This window comes from Lathamus discolor, chromosome 9, assembly GCF_037157495.1.
Source record: "Lathamus discolor isolate bLatDis1 chromosome 9, bLatDis1.hap1, whole genome shotgun sequence".
NCBI classification, from domain to species: domain Eukaryota; kingdom Metazoa; phylum Chordata; class Aves; order Psittaciformes; family Psittacidae; genus Lathamus; species Lathamus discolor.
In genome coordinates this window covers 2707688-2729782 of record NC_088892.1, presented here as the reverse complement: position 1 = coordinate 2729782, position 22095 = coordinate 2707688, and the positions used below count along the sequence as shown (strand labels likewise).

Sequence of the window (22095 nt, the reverse complement as noted above, 5' to 3'; positions counted from 1 at the left end):
GGCAGAGCACAGCAGCAGTGCTGTGGCATGGACATCTGCTCCTCTGGGTGGGTTGGGTTATGGAAAGGTACTGGTCTAGCTCCTCATCAGCCATTCTGCTTTCCTTGAAACACATTAGTCTTTCATAAATGTCATTTGTTTGTAAAACATTTGCATTCTGGTGAAAGCAAAGCTAAAAAAACCCAATACCTGGAAAATGTTTTGCTTTATTTGCAAGTCTGCTCCCCCTTTGTCCTCTCTTTGGTTTTTCCCTTGGCAACATGGAAAGGGGAATGAAGGAAAAAAAAGAGAGAGGTAAAAGAAGGAAAAACAACAGCAATAAAAACTTGGTAAGTAGAACTTTCTCATACGGGTTTTAAAGTTTTGGCGAGATATGCAAGCATGATTTTTTAGAAAAACACACTGGGAAAACACTCAGAAATTAATTAAATAATAAATTTGTGAACACTCTTTGCCATATTTTGGTTAGCTCTAGCAGCTCTTTTAGCTGAGGTTGGACCTCCTCTGTTGCCTTTTCCACCGCAGTTTGACCATGAGGATGAGCAGCAGTGTCACCTTTACAAATGGATGAACCTGGTGTCATGGTGCTGAGGCCAAGAGACATCAGGGTCCAGCTCTGCTGCCCCTTTGGAGCTTGGCCTCGTTGGCAGCAGCAAAATGCCCCTTCCTTCCCTTCAGAGCTGTGCTCTTTCAGGCAATCCCCCTCCCCAGAGCCAGTGGCTGGAGGAGTCTGTGGACTTTCCAGCTCCTGAGGACCACAACAACTGAAGGCTGGATGCTTTTCTGGAAGGGCCCAGCTCCTGGATCCTCTCCCTTGCATCCTGCGGCAGGCAGAGAATTAGCTGCTGCCAGGTTCAGCAGAGGGCAGAAAAGGTGAGGGCTGGTTCCTTCGTTGCAGCCTCATTCACATTTGAGCCTTCTCTTTCCCAGGCTTACATACTCTCCCCTGAAGGACAGCCCCTCAGGCCAGCAGCTGTGCCGGACTAGCAGGAGCTCACCTGCCCTGGGGAGGGGGAAGATGGAGCTGGTAGTAAGCCACTAGCTTCCACCAAGGGTATCTGCTCCTCTAAACCAGGCGGTCCCATACAATCCCTTTCTTGTGCCATACACAGGTGGGGTGAGCATCATCCTTGGGTGGGGAGCCTGGGGAAGAAGTGAATTGGGGAGGACTTTTAGGGCTCCTTGGGTCAGGTTTGTCACTGAAGCAGTGACAGGCAGTGAAGCAAAGTTACTGCCCATCTCTCCCTACCATGAACAGGAGGAGATGCCACACAGACATACATGGGGCCAGGATCTTATCTCAGCTCTCTGTGCAGGGACAAACTGTCCCAGTCACAGATGGAGATGATAAGGGATGTTACCAAACCTTTTCTTTGACTTTTTCAGCTGGAAATTGTCACTCATGGTCCTCTACCCCTCCTCCTCATCCCACATTCATCTCAGTGTGACCGCATCTCAACCTTCCTTTCCTTTTCTAACACATCTCCCAACCCCACATTTCTAACCAAGACAAATGGCCATAAGTCATTTGCTTTTCCTGCAAGGAAATGAAAAATCATGTGAGGATCTTCCTCCTCTTCCTCTCCTCCAGAAGTGGCTCAGACCAGGGGATGGATCGGAATGGTACAGACCCTGTGTTCAGAGCTAGTCCCAGGGGTCTAGTGAAATGCTGCAGCTCCTTCCAGGTGGGTTATCACATGAAGACAAAAATTGTTCAGGCCCAGCCAGGAAATAGCCATGTGAGAGTAATGGAGGAATCCTGCCATCCTGGCACAGAGCCTTCTCCTCTTGGCCCTGCCAGAGGCATAGCTTTAGGAAGAGCTGTACTTGTTACTGAAGCGAGAGCTGCTCCGGTCCACCCCAAGCTCCTGCCCATTGGCTTTCCACTTCCCAACAGAGCCCTTGTCATCCGTCGGTGTGATGCTCAGAGCGGATCTCTGGCACCAGCAGCACAGGCAGGACTGCGAGGAGATAAAAGTGGGGAGAGAGAGGTTTCAGGTGTGGGCTACAGGGTAAAACAGGAGGAAATATTCCCTTACTGATGTTGGCAAGCCAACCTGCACAGTGTCAGGCTGGGGATCGAAGCCTGCACTGCTGAACTTTGCTGTCCTGCAGATCTGCTGGGAGCAGGTTTTCCATGATAGAGCTGGTGTGGATTGGAAACAAAGACACCAAAATCTTGGGTACTTTTTGCAATTGTGTTTTCTTATCCTTGGGGGACAGAAAATACAGGTAATGCTTAGCTGGGCTCAGCTGTTTTTGACACAGCATCTAGGAAGTGATTCCCTTCCCATCCGTTTCTGTCCCTTCTCATCTCATCCCCTTCCTTTCTCAAGGCTCCGCTACTCCTGAATAAGATCTCTGAATAGCTTGGGATCAGCGTTTAAAGCACCCCTTGTCTCTGGTCTAATGGTTTGTGGGGATGTTTCTGATTCAGAATGAGAGGAACTTTTTTTGCTTCTGCACTGGCAAAAGCATCCCCATCAGCGGGCAGCGAGCTCTGGCATACTGGAAGCTTCAAAGAGAAGCACCTAGCAAGGGGAAAAACTGAGAAGTATGATCAGCACATGAAAAAATGAGAGAACCCTGTGGGCTGGTGGCAGCTCCTTTCCACTCATCTCACAGCACAGAAGTCCACTGCAATGGAGGTGCCTCTGCACCGTGTCTAGTCTATGGGAGCTTATGCCAGTGTCTGGGAGCAGTCACTATAGCCAGGAGCTCTGGAGGGGTCAATCCTACCTGGAAGCAGTTCTTGAATTTCCGGCTGACAAAGTAGAGAGCCACAGGGTTGATGCAGGAGTTGAGGGAGGCCATATTGATCCCGAAGTAATCCATCACAAGGAGGAAACTGAGGCCAGGGGGGAGAGAAGAGGGTATGCGTATTTGAAGCTCACAGAGCAGAGAACTGAGGCAGGGTTTCTGAACTCCCTGCGCATTGCCTGGCCCAGAGGCCTGCTTCCGTGGAGGGCTGGTGACTGATAACATAGAGCTCAGCACAAAACAGTCCCTCCCACAAGTGAGCGACTGCCCTATGCTTAGGAGCATTTCCTAAGGAAACCAAAAGCATGAGATCTGATTTCCCCTGGTGACTTTGACATTCTCAAACTCAAGCAAACTCAAGTAGCCATGTCTGGTCTGAACTGGATTTTGGTGTGATGGGTACAGAGGAGAGGGGAAGACGGGCACCTACCATGTGTCAGAAAGTGAGCACAGCCCTCAGATGTGCTGCATCCCCTGTAGCCCTGCAGGGGATGTTTCTCTGCCCAGGAGCCTTCTTTAACCCATAGCTTTATAGAAACATTTCAAATTTTAATTTCTCCTCTTATAATGGACCCCCATGCCCTTTGCTTCTGCCTGGGAGAGCAATGCCATCTAGAATAGGAGCTACTGAAATGAAGCGTTTGGAAGGCAACTCCACCAGGCTGCCATGAGAGACCACAGAGCCCCCATCAGTGCCCATCAGGACTACCAGCCCGTTGCCCTCTTGCTGCTGTCCTTACCTGAGCAGTTCACATCTGTTGGGGTCCGTCTGGTCATAGATGGTCTTCTTGAGGATGCGGCTGAGGTGGAGCGGAAGCCAGCAGAGTGCAAAGATCACCACGAGGCAGAACACTGTCTTGGCCACCTCCCGGCGCTGCAAAGAGAAGGTGGTTGGGGAGAAGAAGGGGTCTGGCTGAGCATTAGAGTGCAGATGTAGCAAAGCACCATCTCCCCATGCTCAGCAAGGGCCCTTCAAGTAATTTCTGTAGTCTGATGATGCTGGGTACCCATTTTGAGTCCAAAGAACAATCTGCAGGTTCCAAATCCTGTATCATGAAGAAGACTCTGAGATCCAGGCTGCAGCAGTGTGTAGGGTATGAGCAGCACAATATGGACCAGACTCACACCATTGCTCTTGGTGACTTTGCTGGGGTGACACTTCCCGGAACATTGGGAGTATATCATAATCCAGGGGGATATCCATCATCCATTTACTCTTCACTCTATATTACTGTGACAACCAGCTGGTCTGCCTCAAGGGATCACTCTGCAAAGGGTAGGAGGGGACAGTAAACTACTCTTTTTCCCTGTGCCCCTTGTCTGTGATAAGGCATATTCAGCATTCAGTCCAGTTTGGTGTGATCTGGGCTGGCATAGCATAGCCAAGGATTAATGACCATAAGAAGCTGGAAATCAAGCTGGTCTATGGTCATAAGGCTAGTGGTTTGAGATGTCCTTGAAGCTGGGCACTGTAAAGCTGAAGGCCTATCTCTCTTAATCCAGTGTGCCAATATCTGTTGACCACCCTCAGGCTATGTTAGCTCATAGAACCATAGAATCACAGAATGGTTTGGATTAGAAGGGACCTTAAAGCTCCTCCAGTTCCAAGCCCCTGTCATGGGCAGGGACACCTTCCATTCGGGCAGGTTGCTCCAAGCCTCATCCAACCTGGCCTTGAACACTGCCAGGGATGGGGCAGCCACAGCTTCTCTGTGCTCATACATGTCCTTCACAGGCACATGTTCCCTTCAATAGCTCTCCCTCCTGTTTGGAAGATACCAGTTTCTGCCTTCTTGGTATTCTTACCCGTTTCATGTGGTCATTCAGAGCAGTTCTCATGCCGTTTCTCTTGCTCAACATCTCACATGACATGAGGGTGTAGAAGATGCCAGTGCATACCAAGGGGAGGCAGAAATAGAAGCCAAAAAGCCACCAGTCCTTCACATCACGGTAGAACTACAGGCAAAGGAAAAAGCAACTGGAAAGTGGGGAAAGGTTGGGGGATAAGTGGGGCATGAGATGACCCAGGCCTTGATGGTGATGCTGGCCCAAATCAGACACTTTTCATGTGTGGAAGTATGTCAGCTCCTGTGCTAAGTGCACATATCCTCCTGCAAGGCACGTGTTCTAACATAAAGCAGTAAAGGCTGGTTTACATCTGCCTGATAGTCCCATTCAGCACTCTTGTGCAAGAACCAGTTGCAAAGAGCTTTTGTGTATAAGGGTTTTCATTCCCTTGCTTGCCCTTAGGTGGCCCTGTGATAAAGGTTACCCATGCATACTGGTTGTGGAGACCCTTTTTGGCCTGCTGGAACAGTGAAACAGGTTCTGAAGCTTCCTGAGGTGTGTCAGGACCTTCTGATGTGGGTGGTGAAGACATGATATAGCGTAAGGATGATAAGGTCTGTTTTCTGGCCCCATATTCAAAGCAAGTCTGCCCCTTGCCACTACAGTCCTTTGTCTGATACTGCTCTCCCTGTGCTCACCCTGATGGCTGGAAGAAGAAGCCATCTGCAGAAGCATCTAATCCTCTAAGCAAGGAGAGAAGGTGCTTCTGTTGCCTGTGTCTCCCTCCCCCTTGCACTGCAGCTGGGGTGCAACAGAGTACATACCATCATGAAGCTGGATTTCTGTTCGGAGGCAAGCATGCAAACCCACAGGTGTTGTTCCCAGTAGCTGAGCTCCACCACGTCGAAGGCTATAGCTTCAGGCACTGCAAGCACAATGGCCACTGCCCAGATCAGCATCACCTCCACTGCCTTCCACATGGGGATTCCTATCCCCTGGATCCGACTCCAGGATGCCACTGCTCGGTACCTGCCCAGTATGGGGAAACACAGCAGGAGTAGATTAGAGTGGGAAAAGCGACTGCCAGGAAGGGGCTGAGAAGGTGCAGATCAGAGTTGATCCCAAAGGCCCTTCCCTTACGCCTTCCTTCTCCACCCTTGACCCTTCCCTTTCAGTGAAATGGGAAAGATCAAATAAAAAGGCTTGATGGCAGCTATCCTTGGCCAGCATCTACTTGCCACTGGGGAGATGACACCTTTCCCCACCATCCCAGCAGTTGTTCCAGCAGATCATGACCCTCCCCTCAACCTTTTCCAGCAGGATATAAACTGTCACCAGAGTCAGTTCCTGTCGGATTTCAACTCTACATGATCGCACTTTGTGCCCACCTCTGAATCTGTCCTGGGACAAAGCTGACCCCCACTTGGCCTTTTAGTTACAGAGAGGGTACCTGCTGTAAGACAAATATGGGTCAGGCTGGGCAGTGCATCTGTAGAAGTGCTTCTCACCTGTCGATGCTGAGAGCACAAAGGCTGAGGACCGTAATGCCCACCGAAGCCTTCTGGATGAAGGGGACCAGCTTGCACACCTGCACGCCAAAGGGCCAGTCCTTTGCCAAGAGCTGGGGAAGAACCACAGCGTTAACAAGCTGCTTCAGGAGAGCACGTCCGGCTTTCTGGCTGAGCAGGTGATTACCCACAAGGTGTGAGAAGCCCACAAAGAGCAGCTGAAAGCCCTCTGAGGTTCCCTCACTGGGATTACGCAGCGTGTGCTGTCCAGTGTTTTGTGTTGAACTGGGAACTGTTTGTTTCCCCAAGGGCTCATTGTGGGGTGTGTTGACAGTTAGACAGAAGGATGGACCAGACACCAGGACCTGACCCCAGACTCTGAATGAATCTGAATCCTAAATGCTGCAATGGGCTTTGGGTTGCAAGGACAGCTTCTTTTGGTTGGCTTTCAAAGCCACCCTTACCATACTCTGGCCCTCTACCACACTTAGATTCCTTATAGAACACATGCCGGGGCCCCAGGCTGAGCTAGGGCAAGCAGTGGGTTTCAGTGGGGACAAGATGCTCTGAAGGCAGAAGAAATCCAGGGCACTCCCTCATAAGGGTGAGAATGAGCCTGGGTTCACAACCTGACACCTAGAGTCCACCCCAAGGTTATCCCTACTCAGAACCAAGCTCTTTAGTCTGGCGTTGGCAGCAAGACAAATCAATCAGGAGAACGTGTCTGTTTTGAGCTAAAACACCTATGTAGTTTTCAGTGCATTTTCACTTGAAGGTTATCTACTTGCAGTGATTTCAGACCCTCTGACAGCCACATCTGGTTGTTCTCAACTTCTTCCTACTTCAAATTTCTCTGCTTTCTCCCTGCCCAGCATCCAGCCAGCTCAATTCAGAACTCCTCCGGCACTCTGTTTCCACTTTCAAGGCCAGCGTGGAGCTCCAACTCCATCTCACAGCATCCCTTCCAACCCTTCATAGAAATCTGTGGCTCCAAAAACTCAAGCAGTGGGTGAGAAAGAGCTGTAATAGCTCAGATGCATCTCACAGATATTGTAACATGACTTCTGCTCTATACTGAGGTCTCGATCAGGTCTACTGCAGAGCTCAGGTTCCCCTGCTTCTGTTTTGTGCCTCTTCTCTCAAGTTTAGGAGGCAGTGCTCCTGCAAGAAGCCCCTGGTTTATAATACAGCTCTCTTCCTTGTTTCAGGAAGAGTCTCCACATTCATCTAAAATAAAAACTGTATTTGCTTGAGGCTGATTAACTGAGCTGTACATTGAGAAGTGTGCCCAGTGCCCAAGAACAAGAATTCTTGCTCAGCTGAAATTAACATTGTGTTGTAATGTCAGAAGACTGCAAGTGATTCTTTTCTTGTAATTTTAGATGAGACTTAAAAGATCTGGAAGGTTGTATGCTTGTGTCTGTCTGCATAACACAGCTGTAGCTGGGAACACCTCTGCTTTCCCAGGAATGTACTCTGAGATTTTTGTCTGTTTATGTTCTTCTCATACTTTGGAGAGCAGAAACACCCCCCCTACCTCCCTTGCCAAAATGTAACGCAATAAGGAGCAGGCTCATTTTGATGCCTCTGTCCCCAGGGCACAGAGGCAGGTGGAAGCAGATCATAGAATCACAGACTGGTTTGTAATGGAGGGAACCTTAAAGCTCATCCAGTTCCAAGCCCCTGCCACAGGTACAGCAGCTTGCCCCTGTGTCCAGCCTGGCCTTGAACACTGCCAGGGATGGGGCAGCCACAGCTTCTCTGGGCAACCTCTGCCAGATGCCTCTGCTGCAATTGCCAGGCTGCTGCAGCACTCATGCCGCATGGAACCTACCTTATACACATTGATGGGTAGAGCAATGAGGATGTAGAGCAGGTCTCCAAGTGCCAAGCTGGCAATGAGGACATTTGGCCCATTCCTCATGCACTTGTTCTTGTAAATGATCCTCAGGAGTGTGGAGTTGCCGATGATCCCCACTATGAAGATGGTGCAGGACACTATGGTGTTGATGTATTTGAAGATGTGTCTGATATCTGCGGGCTTCACACACACAGGCAGCAGGGGTGGCTCAGAGCTGGTGCTCCCAGAGACACTCTCCGAGTGGTTTGACTGCCTGTTATCCTGGAACAGGCTTGGCTGGACCAGGCTGTAAACCTGCTCCTGGCTAAGCACCTCAAAGGGGATGGTGCTCTCCTGGAAAGCCCTTGGGGTCTGACTGTGTGCCCCAGAGAAGAGGCAAGCCAGGAAAATGGCCAGAGTGGTGGGAGCTGGGATTTTTGCCATTGAGGACTGAACGTCAAAGCTGGCTGCAAGAGTCCTCATAATGCTCATGGGATGCCTTTGCATGGGTCTCAGTTGGATCTGCAGATGGAGAGAGGGACAACGGAGAGAAAAGGATGAGCAAGGGAAGGAGGAACGAGATGAGAAAGCCCATCATCACAATGAGCAGAAATAACTCCAGATTAGATCCCATCTGGGCAAAGCCAGACCCCTGCATGTGGGAGTCTTTGCTCTTAAAATTAAACATGCCTGCTCAGTAAAACTACAAGGAAAACAGTCTTTTATGCCTCTTACCCAGTATTTCAGCAAATAAGGGCACTTGCCTCAGCTCCTGCACCTTCTGATCTTGGTATTGCTGCTCATATGGCAAATCTGGCTTCTGTTTTATGCCCACCCCACACTTCTCATTCAGTTCTGACTGTCTGAAGGAGCAATTCTGGGGCACCTGACCTGTCAACACCAGCACATCTGGGCAGTTCCACAAACCCCATCCCAGGGTGCACAGACCCAGCAGAACCTTTTCTTCCAGTTTGTGCCATGGGAAGTCTGGAGCCACACTAACGTCCCTCTCTTCAGCAGAGCCCATGGGCTGCCACAGGCCACCTTCCAGTGCAAAGTGGAAAGACCCAGCACAGCCTTGCTGGGAACTGTGATGTGAAAACACTACAAGGGTTTTTCCAGAAACGTCCTGTTGATACCTGACATCTTACTCCAATTTATGTGTAAGAGCCCCTCCTTCCCCATTCCCATCATCGTTAGTTGAACCACTTCCTTTCCAAATCCACTGTGTCCATTCAATTCAATACTCAGGGATATAAATCTCCCTATGCTGTTTGCAGCTTTGACTGCTGGACACAGTAAAAAGTCTCCCAAGCTCACCAAGGCTGGAGCACTGCTAATAATTATCACCAGAGTGGGTTCTGCTTTGTAAATCTCAGCCAGTACCTTCTGGCAGGACTAGCTAAACTGCTGCTCCACAACCACAGGAGGAAGCTGGGGAGGCTGTAGCACTGTCCTGGCATGATGTGAATTTGTGGAAGGGGCTTCTGGATGATTCAGGTATGATCACCTGTGGTAAGTGAGCCCAGAGAGGATGTCAGCACCCTGCCAGTGTGTGCCCCAGACAGGGAGAGATCTTGGGTGCCCTGGTGGCAGTGGGTGAAGAACTGTTTCTCAAACTATGAAACTTTACACCTTTGAAGGGAGGAAAGATTGCTGTGCTAGGCTAGAAACAGGAGCTTTTTAGGGCTCCCCTGGGATGTGCTGTGCTCTGGAGGAGCCAGTTAGGCAGGAATTGGGGTACCTGCATAGGATTAGCGATGGGACTTCCATCTTTCCTCTGACTCCACCCAGCAGAGTTGGGATCTGAGCCAAATCAGCTGTACCCCAGGGATCTGCTCCCCAGAACCATTCAGCCAAGGCACTCCTGAGCTGTAGCACAGTTCCCCCCACCCAGGACCAGGGAGACCCCAGGACCAGCAATGGGGGTATGGTGGGAGATGCTGTTCCCACCTTTGGAAGGCATGGCCAAACGAGACACCAGTCCCATCAGGTAAAACCACAGCTTCTCTAGATACAGCTGTGCATTCATTGTGTGTTGTGGCCTCAGGATGGGCTTTTTAAAAATGCCTGCGCATGCAGATAGCTGCATGCTGGGAGAAGAAAGGAAGGGAGAGAATGGGTAAATAACCTGATGGAGCACAAACCCGACTCATTGGACACCTGGGTGCAAATTCCTGCTCTGACTTGGTGCAGGGACTTTAGTCTGCGCTCTTGCTAAAGTCCTCAGCAATCTGTCCTGCCCCAGGCTACACCAAGGGCAGTTGTCTCAGGGGTGGATGCCCTGACCGATGCTCTCCTCTCCTCCCCACCGTGCCCACAGGATTGCAGCTTATCAGAGAGGACGCCCAGCTCAGAACTCCTGCCTGGATCCCTGAGGGTCTGGGCAGCTCACAGCGAACACCTTTGGATGGCACAGACAAGTGTCTGCCACTCAAGGCTGTCGGGGGGTGTTGGAGAAAGCTCCTCGAGTCAGCAGCCATCAGAGTGCTACCACAGCATCCCTGGGAAGTTGTGTCCTGTGTCCTCTGCAGCAGTGGCTGCTGTTACCCGCTCCCCTGACGCAGGACTACAGAGCCTGGTGTGGTTGTTCCGCCCCTGGGTATTTGGCAGAAAAGCTCATGTGAGTGTCACAGGACACGGCTCACTGGACCCTGCCCGTCCCCTTCACAGCGCAGCGCAGCCCTTCCCCCCCCCCAATCTTGACTGAAAATCCAACAATTCAGTAAAAGAGAAGCATTGTTTTCTGCTGCTCAGCAGCCCATTTACTTCTTGCCCTCCACGCTCTCTCATCTCAAAGTGCTTAGGAGCATAACCCTCCCTCAGTTGGGGGGGAAACTGAGGCACGACAGAGCATGAAGAAGACAGTTCAATGCCTAGATGTGAAGGCAATGCCAGCATCACATGACCCCAAATCCTCTGGACTTTGCTCATGTTGCTGATCGTCTAGGGAAGCAACTCGGTGCCTGAAGAGGCCATCCCCATCCCACTTGCCTGGCTGGGGTTCTTCTGTTAGCAAGCAGCTTAGACACATGGAAGTGGAAATGCTCTTTATGTTGTGCTGAGTTCAAACTGCAGCTGAAACCACTGGAGTCAGGATATGGACATTGCAGAATGATTTCCAGAGAGGAGATGAGACTGACAAACATTGCCATAGCCCTGCACAGCTTCTGCCTGAAAGGTGCCATGTGCAGGCTGGGGAGGCTTAGGTCTGCTCTTGCCTGGGAGCCCACCACATCCCAAGCAGCATCCTCATCTCAAGCCACCCTCTCCATCGCAACACACAGGGCAGGCTGCCATCAAGAACAGCTCTGCTTGTGCTCTTCTGCCTGACTAACCTCACCAAACCCAAACCAGACCTTTTCTGCAAGAAAAAGCATTTATTGCAGCAAAAATGCCATGGGTGGGGGAAAGGAGGGATAAAGGCAGATGACAACACCACATGCCCGGCTGCTTCCCTGATCTGACCCCAGCCTGGTCCGTAAGGAGAAGGATCTTCCCCCCTCCAAGGTGTGCTGGATTTCTTCTTGTCCATCCTCTCCCTGTCCCTGCTCAGGCACCATGGTCCAAGTTTGGGAGCTGGGGGTGGGGGCGGGGCGGTATTTGAGGAACATGCAAAAACTCACCCTGACACGAGAAATCACCTTGTTTGCAAATCAGCACTCACAGAACAGCAAAGTTTCTCAATGGAGTTCAGTCACCTTCCCCGTGACCACAAACTTCAGGTAATTCTGGGATCAGCTTCTTTCCCTCTCACGGCTCCTTCTCACTTCACAGGCTGCTGGGCATGTCCTGCAGGCCCCGGCAGAGCTGCAGTGTTGTAGATCCTGGGGCTTGCTGTTGCATATGGGCTCGTGCTCAGGGGAATGTTTCTTGCCTCTCATGACTTGCTGAGGTCTCTCTGAACGGAGGGGTTGGTTATATACAAAATCACAGGGCTCCCCCAGAGCCCAGCCCCTGTGACCAATGGGCTAAGCGCGGGACAGGGATGGAGGAGGGTGAAGCAGGAGAACCGCAGCGCTGCTCTGGGGAGGAGGCGAAAACAGTCAACAAGTAAAGCTCGAGGGGGAGGGATGCAGCGGGGGAAGCTGCCGGCCGCAGAGAAGCCCCGAGGCTGAGCTTTGGGGAAGGGGAACCTGAATCCCCGACCACCTCTGAAGAACAGAGACATCAAAGCCTTCTCTGCCCGGGGTTTATGGAGGCAGCTGCTCCATCTGGAGCTTGTGAGGGAATGCTGGGGAGCAAGGAAGGCAGAGGGAACTCGTGGTTTCCATTCCAGCAGACAGCAGAGTGTAACAAGTCCTTCCTGAGGTGCTGAGGAAAGACAAGCCTCACTTTTACCTCTGTCGGTCTCCCCAAGCCCTGCTCTAGCTGAAGCAGGCTGGGAACAGGTTTCAGACCATGCTCTCATCTGCAAGCAGCTGCACTGTTGTCTTTTCACATGGCAGTCCTGGGGTCTTTGCTGTGGTTCCTGAGCACCCTGAGCTGCCTGAAGAGCAGCGTCTGATGGCTCAGGATGCAGGGCAGGACCTGAGCACTGGTGCTCCTGTAGGGTCACACCAGCCTCCCCCATCCACAACACATCCAGGCCAGGCTCTGGGCACCGTCCTGGCTTGAAGACTCCTCTCTGCTCCCCACCTGCCTTTAACAGGAGATCATGAGCAGTGCCTTCATGAGATTCCTCTTGTCATTCTCCAAACCATATGATCCTGCAGACAGTTAGTGCTGCTGCACAGCCTGCAGACAAACCTGCTCCCAGCCTCCTGGGCTGGTGCCTTTAAAGGGCATCAGGAGTTGACTTCCCACCATTCGCTAAGGGAGTCTGCCCCTCTTCGCCCTTACACTTCCAGACAGGTCAGGAAATATGCACCTCAAATAGCCCATCCCCACCCAGGGCAGAAGTCACGGTATCTGAGGCAGTGCCTCCTTTAATCCTGTGGCTGGTTTGGAGGGCTGCAGCTTTTCCTTAGCTCTTTCCCTAGATTTCATGAGCCCACATGGCACCCCTCCTGCTGACCCCACTGGAGAGGTATCCTGCAGCCCTATTTTGGGACAGTCATGTTTCTGCATGTGACAGGGGCATGAATGGGCCTTTCTTTTCTGCTGGATTCAAAGGAGGGCTCCAGCCCCTTTCAGAGACCCCCAGAAAAACAGCAGTTTCTTATACAGAGTCAAATAGTGCCCTTGAAACACAACTCAGCTTCAAGGCTGATGTCAAGAGGCACTTAAATTATCAGAATGAAGAAACTAATCTGAAGCAAGTCACAGTTCAATCCAGCAGCAACCAGCAATGCAGCTCCGTGCAGGCAGGCAACAGCTCAAGAGGTCTGTTTTGCACAGACTGCCCTTAGGCTTTGAAGACACATCAAGTATAATTAATTTGGTTTTCTGCTGCCAGCTGGGTTGCAATTCCCATGCAAGCAGCACAGAAGATGGCTTGCCAAGACTGGCAAGTCCCGAGCATGGCAAGCTCAGAGGAGCCAGAGCTCAGAAAAACACCGACTCCTAATTGATATATTAGATGAGGAGAAGGATTCTTTGTCTTCACACTACCTTTAAGCCTGGTCAATTGATTTGCAGCCTGGAGCTAAGATTTCAAACATACTCTCAAGTCCTTGAGAGAGCATCTGGATGAGACTCTGCTAAAGACCATCATCCATCTGTCAGTGTCTCCTGCTAATGCTTCAGTCATACTTGTTGAGAAGATGGACAGATCTGCATTGCAATGAAATACCGCAAACTTATATCACAAGAAAGAGCAGACAGCTTTTGCTTTGAGCTGCTGGAAGGATGTGTTCTGCAAACTTACCTTTGCAGGCAAACTTCAATGGCTTCTACAGTTTATTTTGTATGCAAGCAGCCAAGGTGGAAACATCACATTTTTGCACTGAGTGTAGCTGTCTCAAGTACTTCATTCATCTCTATGTCCAGTGCTCATCTTCTTACATCCTTCTGCTCCTCTTAGCATAGGCTTTGGATCAGCTCGTGGCCATCTCCTTCAACAGCCTTATGTCCTTCCCTCGTCCTACCTGACCTATCCCTGTGATTCTTCAGTATCACAAGAAAAAGAGCTAATCGGTAAAACCTAAGAAGCATGAATTTCTTATGCCACAGCAAGGATCTTGTGAATCAATGCAACTAAGAGTGCTACCATGATGGAAGAGGTCAGATGAAGTGAATGGCAAACAAGTTTTGGGCTGTTTGTGCAGTCTGGGACTGTCTTGGAGCAGCAACTTTAGGTCTAGCATTCGCAGTTTGGAATACACATTAGAATTAGTTCTCCAAAGCTCTGAGCTAAAGTGGAGTTTGTTCCTGGCCTGTGATCTGCAGCCCTCCTGCTCATGTAAATCATCCCATGCATGACTTTGCCTGGGAGCTAAGGTTTAACTGCTCAAAGCTGCAACACCAAAGTAAAGCCAAGTCCCATGATACTGTGTCACAGCAAGAAACCAGCTTCCTGGTGTGATCAGCGTATCTCTGTGGTGCAGAGAGAGGCACAGATCAGGGGCATCCATCCCTTTTGCCAACTGTGGGAAGATGTTGATGGCTTTTGAGTCAAAGCCACTGGAACAGCAGTCGTTAAAGCTTTGAGAGAAAAACAACCCCTTCTGCTTCAAGGCTGAATCAATGCATTTGACACGCAGGCAAATAAGTTTGGAACTGTCCCCCAAAGAGACAGTTGTGCTCTGTTTTTTGTGTGTGATCGCATGAGAGGAATCAGGTCAGACAGGTATGGTCCTCCAGCAGAGAGATATCTGGAAGAATTGTTTAAGAGGTTCATTTTAGACCCGGCTAATTTGTGGACACATTCACACTCTTTTGCCCTCCTGCAAAATGAATGCAGATGTTTATTCAGGCCTGGGCTGGAGGTGGCTGTCAGAACCCCGAGGGTGCCGATTGGTCTTAATGGCCCTGAGCAGCCTCACTTGGGTGCTCCACCCCACCCATGGGCAGTGGCATCCTGTAACAGTTCAGCTCTAAAAGCCTTACTCTCCTCAGCTCTAGCTGTGCTCTGCTCAATGCTGTTGAGCCATGCCCTGATCCCAATATGTGCCTGTTGCTATGAGCTTACCCACTGATTTCAGCTCTTGGTTGGACCTGGTTGCCTTCTCTAGCCCTGCCCTGCTTGCCTTGATCAGGTACTGTGGGGTAGGTCCTGGCTGGTGGGGCTCTGTCTCATTGGCTGGGGTATCCCTTTGGCTCTCTGTCCTCGAGGGAGCTGCTGGTCTTTGTGGCTCTCTGGTGAGGGGATGGTGCTTGTGTGTGGTAGGGGTGCACCTCAAGGAGCAGAAATGTGGAGAAGAGTTTTGTGGCTGAGTTTGGGGTGTCGTGGAGGGAGCTTATCTCTATAGGGAGAAGCTATATCCAAGTTTGCCTCCTGAGCTCACCTTTAGGAAGGAATGGGAGTTACCACAGGGACCATCTTGTTGCATGTTACAGCTCCTTCCCATCCTCTCTTTTCTCCCATTTCCTTTGTCCTCCTGCCCTTCTGTAGCGTTCTGGTTGCCTCCACTCCTTAAATCTTGCAGCCAGCATTTCCTTTATGCTGCTGCTTCTGCCTGAGAGGTCTGGAGTGCTGGAGAACTGCTCTGGCATCTGTCCAGGGGTGCTTTTCGTTCTGGTCAGGCTCTCCAGTGCTACTATCGTTTTGCTGATTAACTTTCTCATATCCTTCACTCCATCCAGGCTGGTTTCACCAGGTTTTAACCCCTGGCACAACTAGCATAGCAATGGACAATAAAGAGAGCAAATGACGATGCCAACACCTGTCCTGCCCTTTACTTGTTTCCTTTCTTATGGGGAGTCTGAAGAGATGCTCCTTTTGCTTGGGAAAGCTTTGAAGCAGCGGGATGAAAAGTCCCACTTTCCCCATATACTTGTCAATCATCCCTCCTGACCTGCAGCAGTCTAAAAGGAGCTACAGATAATCTTGCGTGTAGCCCCAACTACAAAACCTCCAGGAATTCCAGGGTGGATCCCACCAAATTCTCCTGATGTGCTCCTTTGCAAAGGGCTAGAAAATAGCAATTGCTTGAGTACTTGGATCTGTTCGTGTGTATGATTCTGTGTTAGTTTGCTGCCACATCCCTTCCCACTAGTCGGGATGGGTGGTTGGAGGAATGGGTTATTTAAAACACATTGGGTGCTGGGATTTTCTTTCCCATTTGAGGAGGGAATGTCTCAGAAGGCATCTCTGCACTGCAAAGCCAGATCACTGCTGTTCCCATGAGTCCAAGATGAACCCACACTCTGTTTCTTTTCTTTTAACTTCTCTTATCAGCTGGGGCCAACTGAAGTCAAGCTGTCTGGGGATGAGAGGGCATTTGCAGCCTGACTTCTGAGGCACAGAATGTTTCATGACAGTAGTCACAAATAGAAAGGAATGTTTGCCAGCTCCTTCTCTTCTGTCCGTTCTGTCTGAGGGTCCATGTATGTACATGAGTTTCTGCTTGCCATTTGATGAATTGGGGCTTTCAGTGAGCAGAAGCCTCTTGTCATCTTCAGATGCCTTAGAAGACTTCCCTGATAGGAAGCCATCAGAGTTCAGGATAACTATACTACTCATGGGTGGAGGGAGCCTTCAAGGAAGTCTCAGAAATGGTGGACATCTATACTCCAATGAAGTTGCTGAAACTAGTGTGAATGGAGGATGTTGATCCTGATCTTGATGGAAAGAAGACTTGTTTCTTCAGAAATCCCTCAAATCTTGAGGATTCTCCAGAAACAGAGAAGAAGCATCTACCAGACTTAAAGTAGTGTTCATACCAGCTTGGTACTATTGGTGGGATATGAAGGGCTGAGAAGAGTTTGGACAAATGGGTTATTGCTTCTGAAATAATTAGAGGTAATTATAAAGATTAATGGCTTCTTCTTGAGGATCCACCAATGCAAGCTTCATCTTCTGCAAGTACTCTTGACCTTTCCAGGAAATGGGAATGAGGAAATACATCAGGAGATAGATTGGGCAAACAATATGTAATTTAGAGTCTTTATGAGGAGAGCAAGATTGACGTGTGATTCCCTACATTCAGCCGTATCACCCCCCCCCTCACTGCCGCTTGCAAGCAGTGTTAGTTGACTGCTTACCAGTAGTTAAGTGAGAAAGGGTAAAGTATAAAATGCCTTTAACTCTGGCATCTCTCCTAAATGTTCCACTTGCTATGTTTGAGTGTGTGTTCCATGTGGAGTGGTCATCTTGTCCTTGCAGGCTTCATGCTGGAGGGGATGTGCTGGGAGAGGCAACATGAAACTCAACCAGAGTCTACGGTGAGTTGAGTGATATGAGTGTATGGAAGGGCTTGGGGAAGGTTTTCATACTGCTGGACTGAAGTTGCGATAATACTAAAGGGGATAAGGAAAAGAAAAATGCAGAAAGAGGAGTTGCCTTGTGTATCAAGGATGACCTGGAGACAAAACCCGATCACGCATGTTAGGACTGACTGATTTCATGTGAGGCTCGTCAATAGTGCCTCTGTGTGGAGGAGACACTGATCCTCTGTGGAGGGCTGTGTGTCCCAGGAGAGCTGCTGGGTCACAAGCAGCACATGTGATTGGAGACTGCTCCCCCTGTGTGAGCCCCACCATGACCAATCCATCTTGATGGTGAAGTTAAGGACAGTGGGTGTGGGACATCCTGTCTCGGGAAACATCTTCCTGCTCCATTAACTCCCACAAGCAGAACAAAGAGGGAAAGAAAACTATTGGGTGGGAGGCTTCATGCTGAAAATACTCCCAATATCCCATCTCAGGGTCTTAAAATGCTTTCTGGGGAGCTTTATGTGCTCTTGCACGCAGCAGCTGTGCAACGTGGTTCTTGCTCCTATGTATTGATGAGAAGGCTCTTCTTATGGACACATCCCGTTGGTCAGCCCACATACTTCCTTTAAGACTTAAGATAGGAAAGTAGTGTATGGGCAGTAGCTGATTCCCTCTGATTAGCTGCTAAACATATGATGATAGGAGGTTCCTTTATGCTGAGCTGTCTCTCCACCAATGAATGCATTGTGGACCCTGGAAACACAGCAGGTGAGACAGCCCTGTGTGCTCTGCTGACAGCCTCTGAAGGGAAGGAGCTGGTTCAATGTGCTGGGATGCCACAAAGAGTCTTCACCATGCATCTGTCAGTAGAACAAAGATGGGAGAAGAGCCCCAACAGAGAGCAGATGAAGTGACAATCAAGAGGAAAAAAGATGTCTTGATGCTATGATAAAAAGCTATAGGAGAAAACAACACTTCCTACAGAGCCAGGAGCTTTATCACAGTAAGAAGAGTACCCAGACCTTTCCAGACTCTTTTCCGTCTCGTTCATTTAAACGACCATTAGTCTTCTCAGATCTTCCTCACATGTAAGAAATTTGATGGAATAAGGAATCCCAGAAAGCATCTAGTCAATCACTTCCCTCACCTGCCATCAGCCCTATCCAACCCACTGGTCATGGCTTGCCCATCTTTTTCTTACAACTCTCTGGGCTGAAGATGTCCTGATATCCAGAGGGTGCATCCAAATGCTTCACAAGCCTTTTCACTTTAAGTTTTTCCTATGTTAGAGTGCAGCCGGCCAAGCTTGGGCAAGTAGTTTATCTCTCCTAGAGCAGTTTCCCTCAGAGTAAGAGCCTGTCTCCGATCAATGGAGGCAGGATCAGGTCTTTGAAGACCCCAGAGGGAGGTTCTCTGAATAAGACTAGGCAAAAGTCAACATTAGAGGAACTGAATCCTGCAGCCATGTGTTTGTTTCCCCGTTCTGTGCAGTTTGGTGTGATGAATATGTCATCCCAGTTGTGGAGGTGGTGTCAGTACTGACCAAGTCATCCTTAACAGGTGGTGATTGGTGAGAGCTTTCATACTGAGCCTCCCTGGGATGTGTCAGCTATTCATGTATATCCCACAGAAATATTTGTGATTTGCATCATCTATTTTGGGGTAACTTCAGATAAGGTCATAGCCCTGCTTCTTAATTAATGGGGGGAGTCTTAATCTACAGGCCCTGAGTTGCCCTGTGGACACCCTACAGGTTCTTAAAGGCTGATCGACCAACAACTTCACGTGTGTGGACTAGGGTGGCAGGAACACCTTCCTCCCAACCACCCACCTAGACTCCACTTTTGGGGAATGCTGCCTTAGCTGTGCCTGGTGCGTGCAGTGGTAATGCAGAGTAAAGGGATCTGGTTGGCGGAGGGCTGAAATGAGCCCCCCAGCACTTCCTGCTTGAGGAGGTGAAAGCAAGAGTAGAATAACAATTGAAAAGCCCCAGGCACCTCGTTCACCCTCCTCAGCTTTAATGGGGCAGTGGCATTGCTCAAAGGGTAAGCTGGGTCCTGCCTGTTTATTTTAAGCTGAAAGCCAAAATGGTTATGCTAGTTACTTACAAGTTTGTTTCTGTGTTCTGCTAATTATCAGCCTCTGAGAGCACCCAGAACCTCTCTGGGGCCCAAAGCATCGCAAAAACACAGAAAGGTTAATTGAAGACAATGGCAAAACAAGAATCCCAGCTTTAACCTTCCTGGTCTGCCCTTGTTACGCTAACGGCATGGTGCCGGCAGATTTAATGACTCCTCATTACCCTGCTAGCTAATTAACCTTCTGCCCTGAAAAGCAGAAAGTCTAAAAAAGAACCACTTGCCCAGGAACCCCTTCTGCCAGCAGCCCTTAGCGTTAGAGACATCTCCAGCGCTGTCAGGCTCAAATCCTGCATGGTTTCCAAATGATTCCCATTAAATCAGGTCAGTGGTTTGGTGTGTGTATTGGGATGGCTTCATGGCAGCTGGTGGTGCTGGTTCTAAGACAGTCTGTTTGCTCAGCATCCCTGATGCTGAGATGGAAGCTGTGTGGCTCCTATAGAGGGAGCTGAGAACAGGCAGAAGTGTAACTTGTCATGGCAAGGATGTTCATGGGAGCAGTAGGAGTTGATGGGTCAGAGAGATGGCCTAGGGAAAGCAGAGACCTGAAGAGCTGCGCCCACAGCTGTGGGGGGTAAGGAGCGGAGATAGTGCCTGGTCTTCCTGGCAATGACCCTCTCTGCTGGCAGTGGTTGCAGCTATCACTATAGATGCTGGGGATTGTCTTGTAACAGGGAGCTGCTGGTTGTCCTGGTTAATGGAGCAAAAAACATTGCCCCCTGCTTCTGCTGGGTCAGGTTTTGTTTCAGCTACGTCAAATATTGCTTGCAGATGAAGTCAGGGACTGCCTCCTTTATTTCACCTCCCTGATGCATGCTACTGGGCATTGGGGTTACAAATAACAGTTTGCCAGGTTCGCATCCAGCTCACACCTTTGGGGATCAAACCTCTAGCTACAACTGGTTTGAGTGTAGTTAAGATATTTTCTGTGCCCTATGAAACAGATCACTGACAGCTCTTCAGACATGAGCATGATGGTAGATGTGCTCACAATAGTGGAAGTTCTGTCACCTGTGAGAAAGCTGAGACACCAAACACAAGGCCAATCCATGTCTTTTTGGCTTTTGTTGGAGGAATTAGTGTGTTTTCCTGATATCTCAGCCTGGGACAAGTCTACGAGCGCTAAGTATGGACAGAGCATGCAACATTGTGACCACAGTCTTCAGCAGGACTGTTGAACTCATTGGTTCACATTAGCTCTCCTTCTAGGAGGAGCTGGGCAACCATGGAACATTTGAGGAGTAGAGAAAGAATGAGCAGGAGCATCTCAGTGTGCCACGGCCACGTGATGGGAGAAAAATGCAGAAGCCAAAAGTGCAGTGGTCTGCAAGGCTTATCTCCGCTTTACTGGCAGTACGCAAGTCTCTTTTGATGTGTCATTGACCTGCAGAGAAGAAAGCACTTTGTGGAGTTCATTCCCCAGGACACTTGCCCAGAGTTTAACTTCTTTGCAAGTTGCTGGTTTGCTCACATCCTGCCTGTCTGTATGGAGAGATATGGGGTCATTGGCATAGGCTGTCCCACACCACAGGAAGTCCCAGTATCCATATGGAATGTTCATGTGTGTGTGTTGGACACAGGGTGCATGAGAAGGTTGATGCAATGACTCCTTGTGCTTTTCTTCTCTCCCCCTTCCTGGAAGTTACTAATGTTGTTGAAGCTGAACAATGAGAAAATGACTCCCAGGACTAAGTGCTTAGGGTGTGGGGGGGGGGGTGGTGGTGGCCATGGTGACACCCTAAAGGGACCCCTTCCACTGCAGCAGCTTGCTCCAAGCCCCTGTGTCCAACCTGGCCTTGAGCACTGCCAGGGATGGGGCAGCCACAGCTTCTCTGGGCACCCTGTGCCAGCGCCTCAGCACCCTCACAGGGAAGAACTTCTATATAATGTCTTACCTAATCTACCCAGCTGACTGCTGAGGGCAGGGGAGAAGGGTTTTTTTGGATACTGGGCACAGCTCTCCCTTCATCTGGGCTGTCTCTGGCTCTGCTATTCAGCTCCTGCTGGTGATGGAACCTTCCTTTTCCAAGCGTGTGGAGGTGAACAAAACTAAGCATCTCCTGGGCTTCACCAGGCTGATTCCAGGTGAGGTTGGAGAGGGCTTGGAGCAACCTGCTCTAGTGGAAGGTGTCCCTGCCCATGGCAGGGGCTTGAAACTGGAAGAGGTTTAAGGTCCCTTCAACCCAAACCGTTCTATGATGCGTCCCTACAGGAGTACCAGGATGGAGAGACAAGACCATTGGGTTACAAACCCAGATGGTGCTGAGTGCTGGGACCCTGCCTCAGGTCCCCAGCCTGGATAGAGAAGGGCTGCAGTCCTGTGTGCTATCAGAACACCGGGAGCCAGCACAACACTTCCAGTCTGAGCCTCCAGCTGCCTGCATGTGGCCGGGCCGCTGGCTGCTGCCTGTGCTCCTGCCTCAGGGCAAGGGGCTGGTGTTGGCCAGAAGATGGTGCTGGTAGGAAAGTGATTGAAGGTCTGGCTCCGCTTCTGCTGGCAGAGGAGAGTTTGGACATTTTCTATTCCGTCCCCCCTTCCCCTCCCCCCCCCCCCCCCCCCAAGAAACACTGTAAAAATAACTCAGCATCTTTAATGGTCCCAGATCTACCATGCAGGGCCCATGGAGTTATTTATTACATCCAGCAGGTTACTGAGAGCTAAACTGCAGTAACTCGAAACCTGTGAGGAGAAGGCTGCTTCTGGGCAGAGGATTCTCTGGGCAACTAATGGAAGCATAACCCTGATTGATAATGGTTTTAAGCTTATTTATTTTCCCCGAGCATCTTTCTCATCCTCCTGAAG

The 22095-nt window shown here is 50.0% G+C and overlaps 1 protein-coding gene across 3 annotated transcripts; it reads right to left on the bottom strand.

The window, feature by feature from the left end:
* Positions 1 to 326: 326 nt before the first annotated feature.
* Positions 327 to 11772, bottom strand: LOC136019594 (endothelin receptor type B-like). Of its 3 annotated transcripts, none has more exons than XM_065689933.1 (8): positions 11523 to 11772; positions 7891 to 8418; positions 6057 to 6169; positions 5373 to 5577; positions 4567 to 4716; positions 3501 to 3634; positions 2740 to 2848; positions 327 to 1961 (listed from the first exon to the last, which is right to left on the bottom strand). In XM_065689933.1, the coding sequence occupies exons 2-8, from the start codon at positions 8401 to 8403 to the stop codon at positions 1812 to 1814; spliced, it is 1374 nt and encodes a 457-aa protein (XP_065546005.1). In that variant the 5' UTR covers positions 8404 to 8418; positions 11523 to 11772; the 3' UTR covers positions 327 to 1811. The 3 variants fall into 3 exon arrangements, with proteins under 3 accessions (XP_065546005.1, XP_065546007.1, XP_065546008.1); XM_065689935.1 differs by having other exon boundaries at positions 11541 to 11772; XM_065689936.1 differs by lacking the exon at positions 11523 to 11772 and having other exon boundaries at positions 7891 to 8375.
* Positions 11773 to 22095: the final 10323 nt, after the last annotated feature.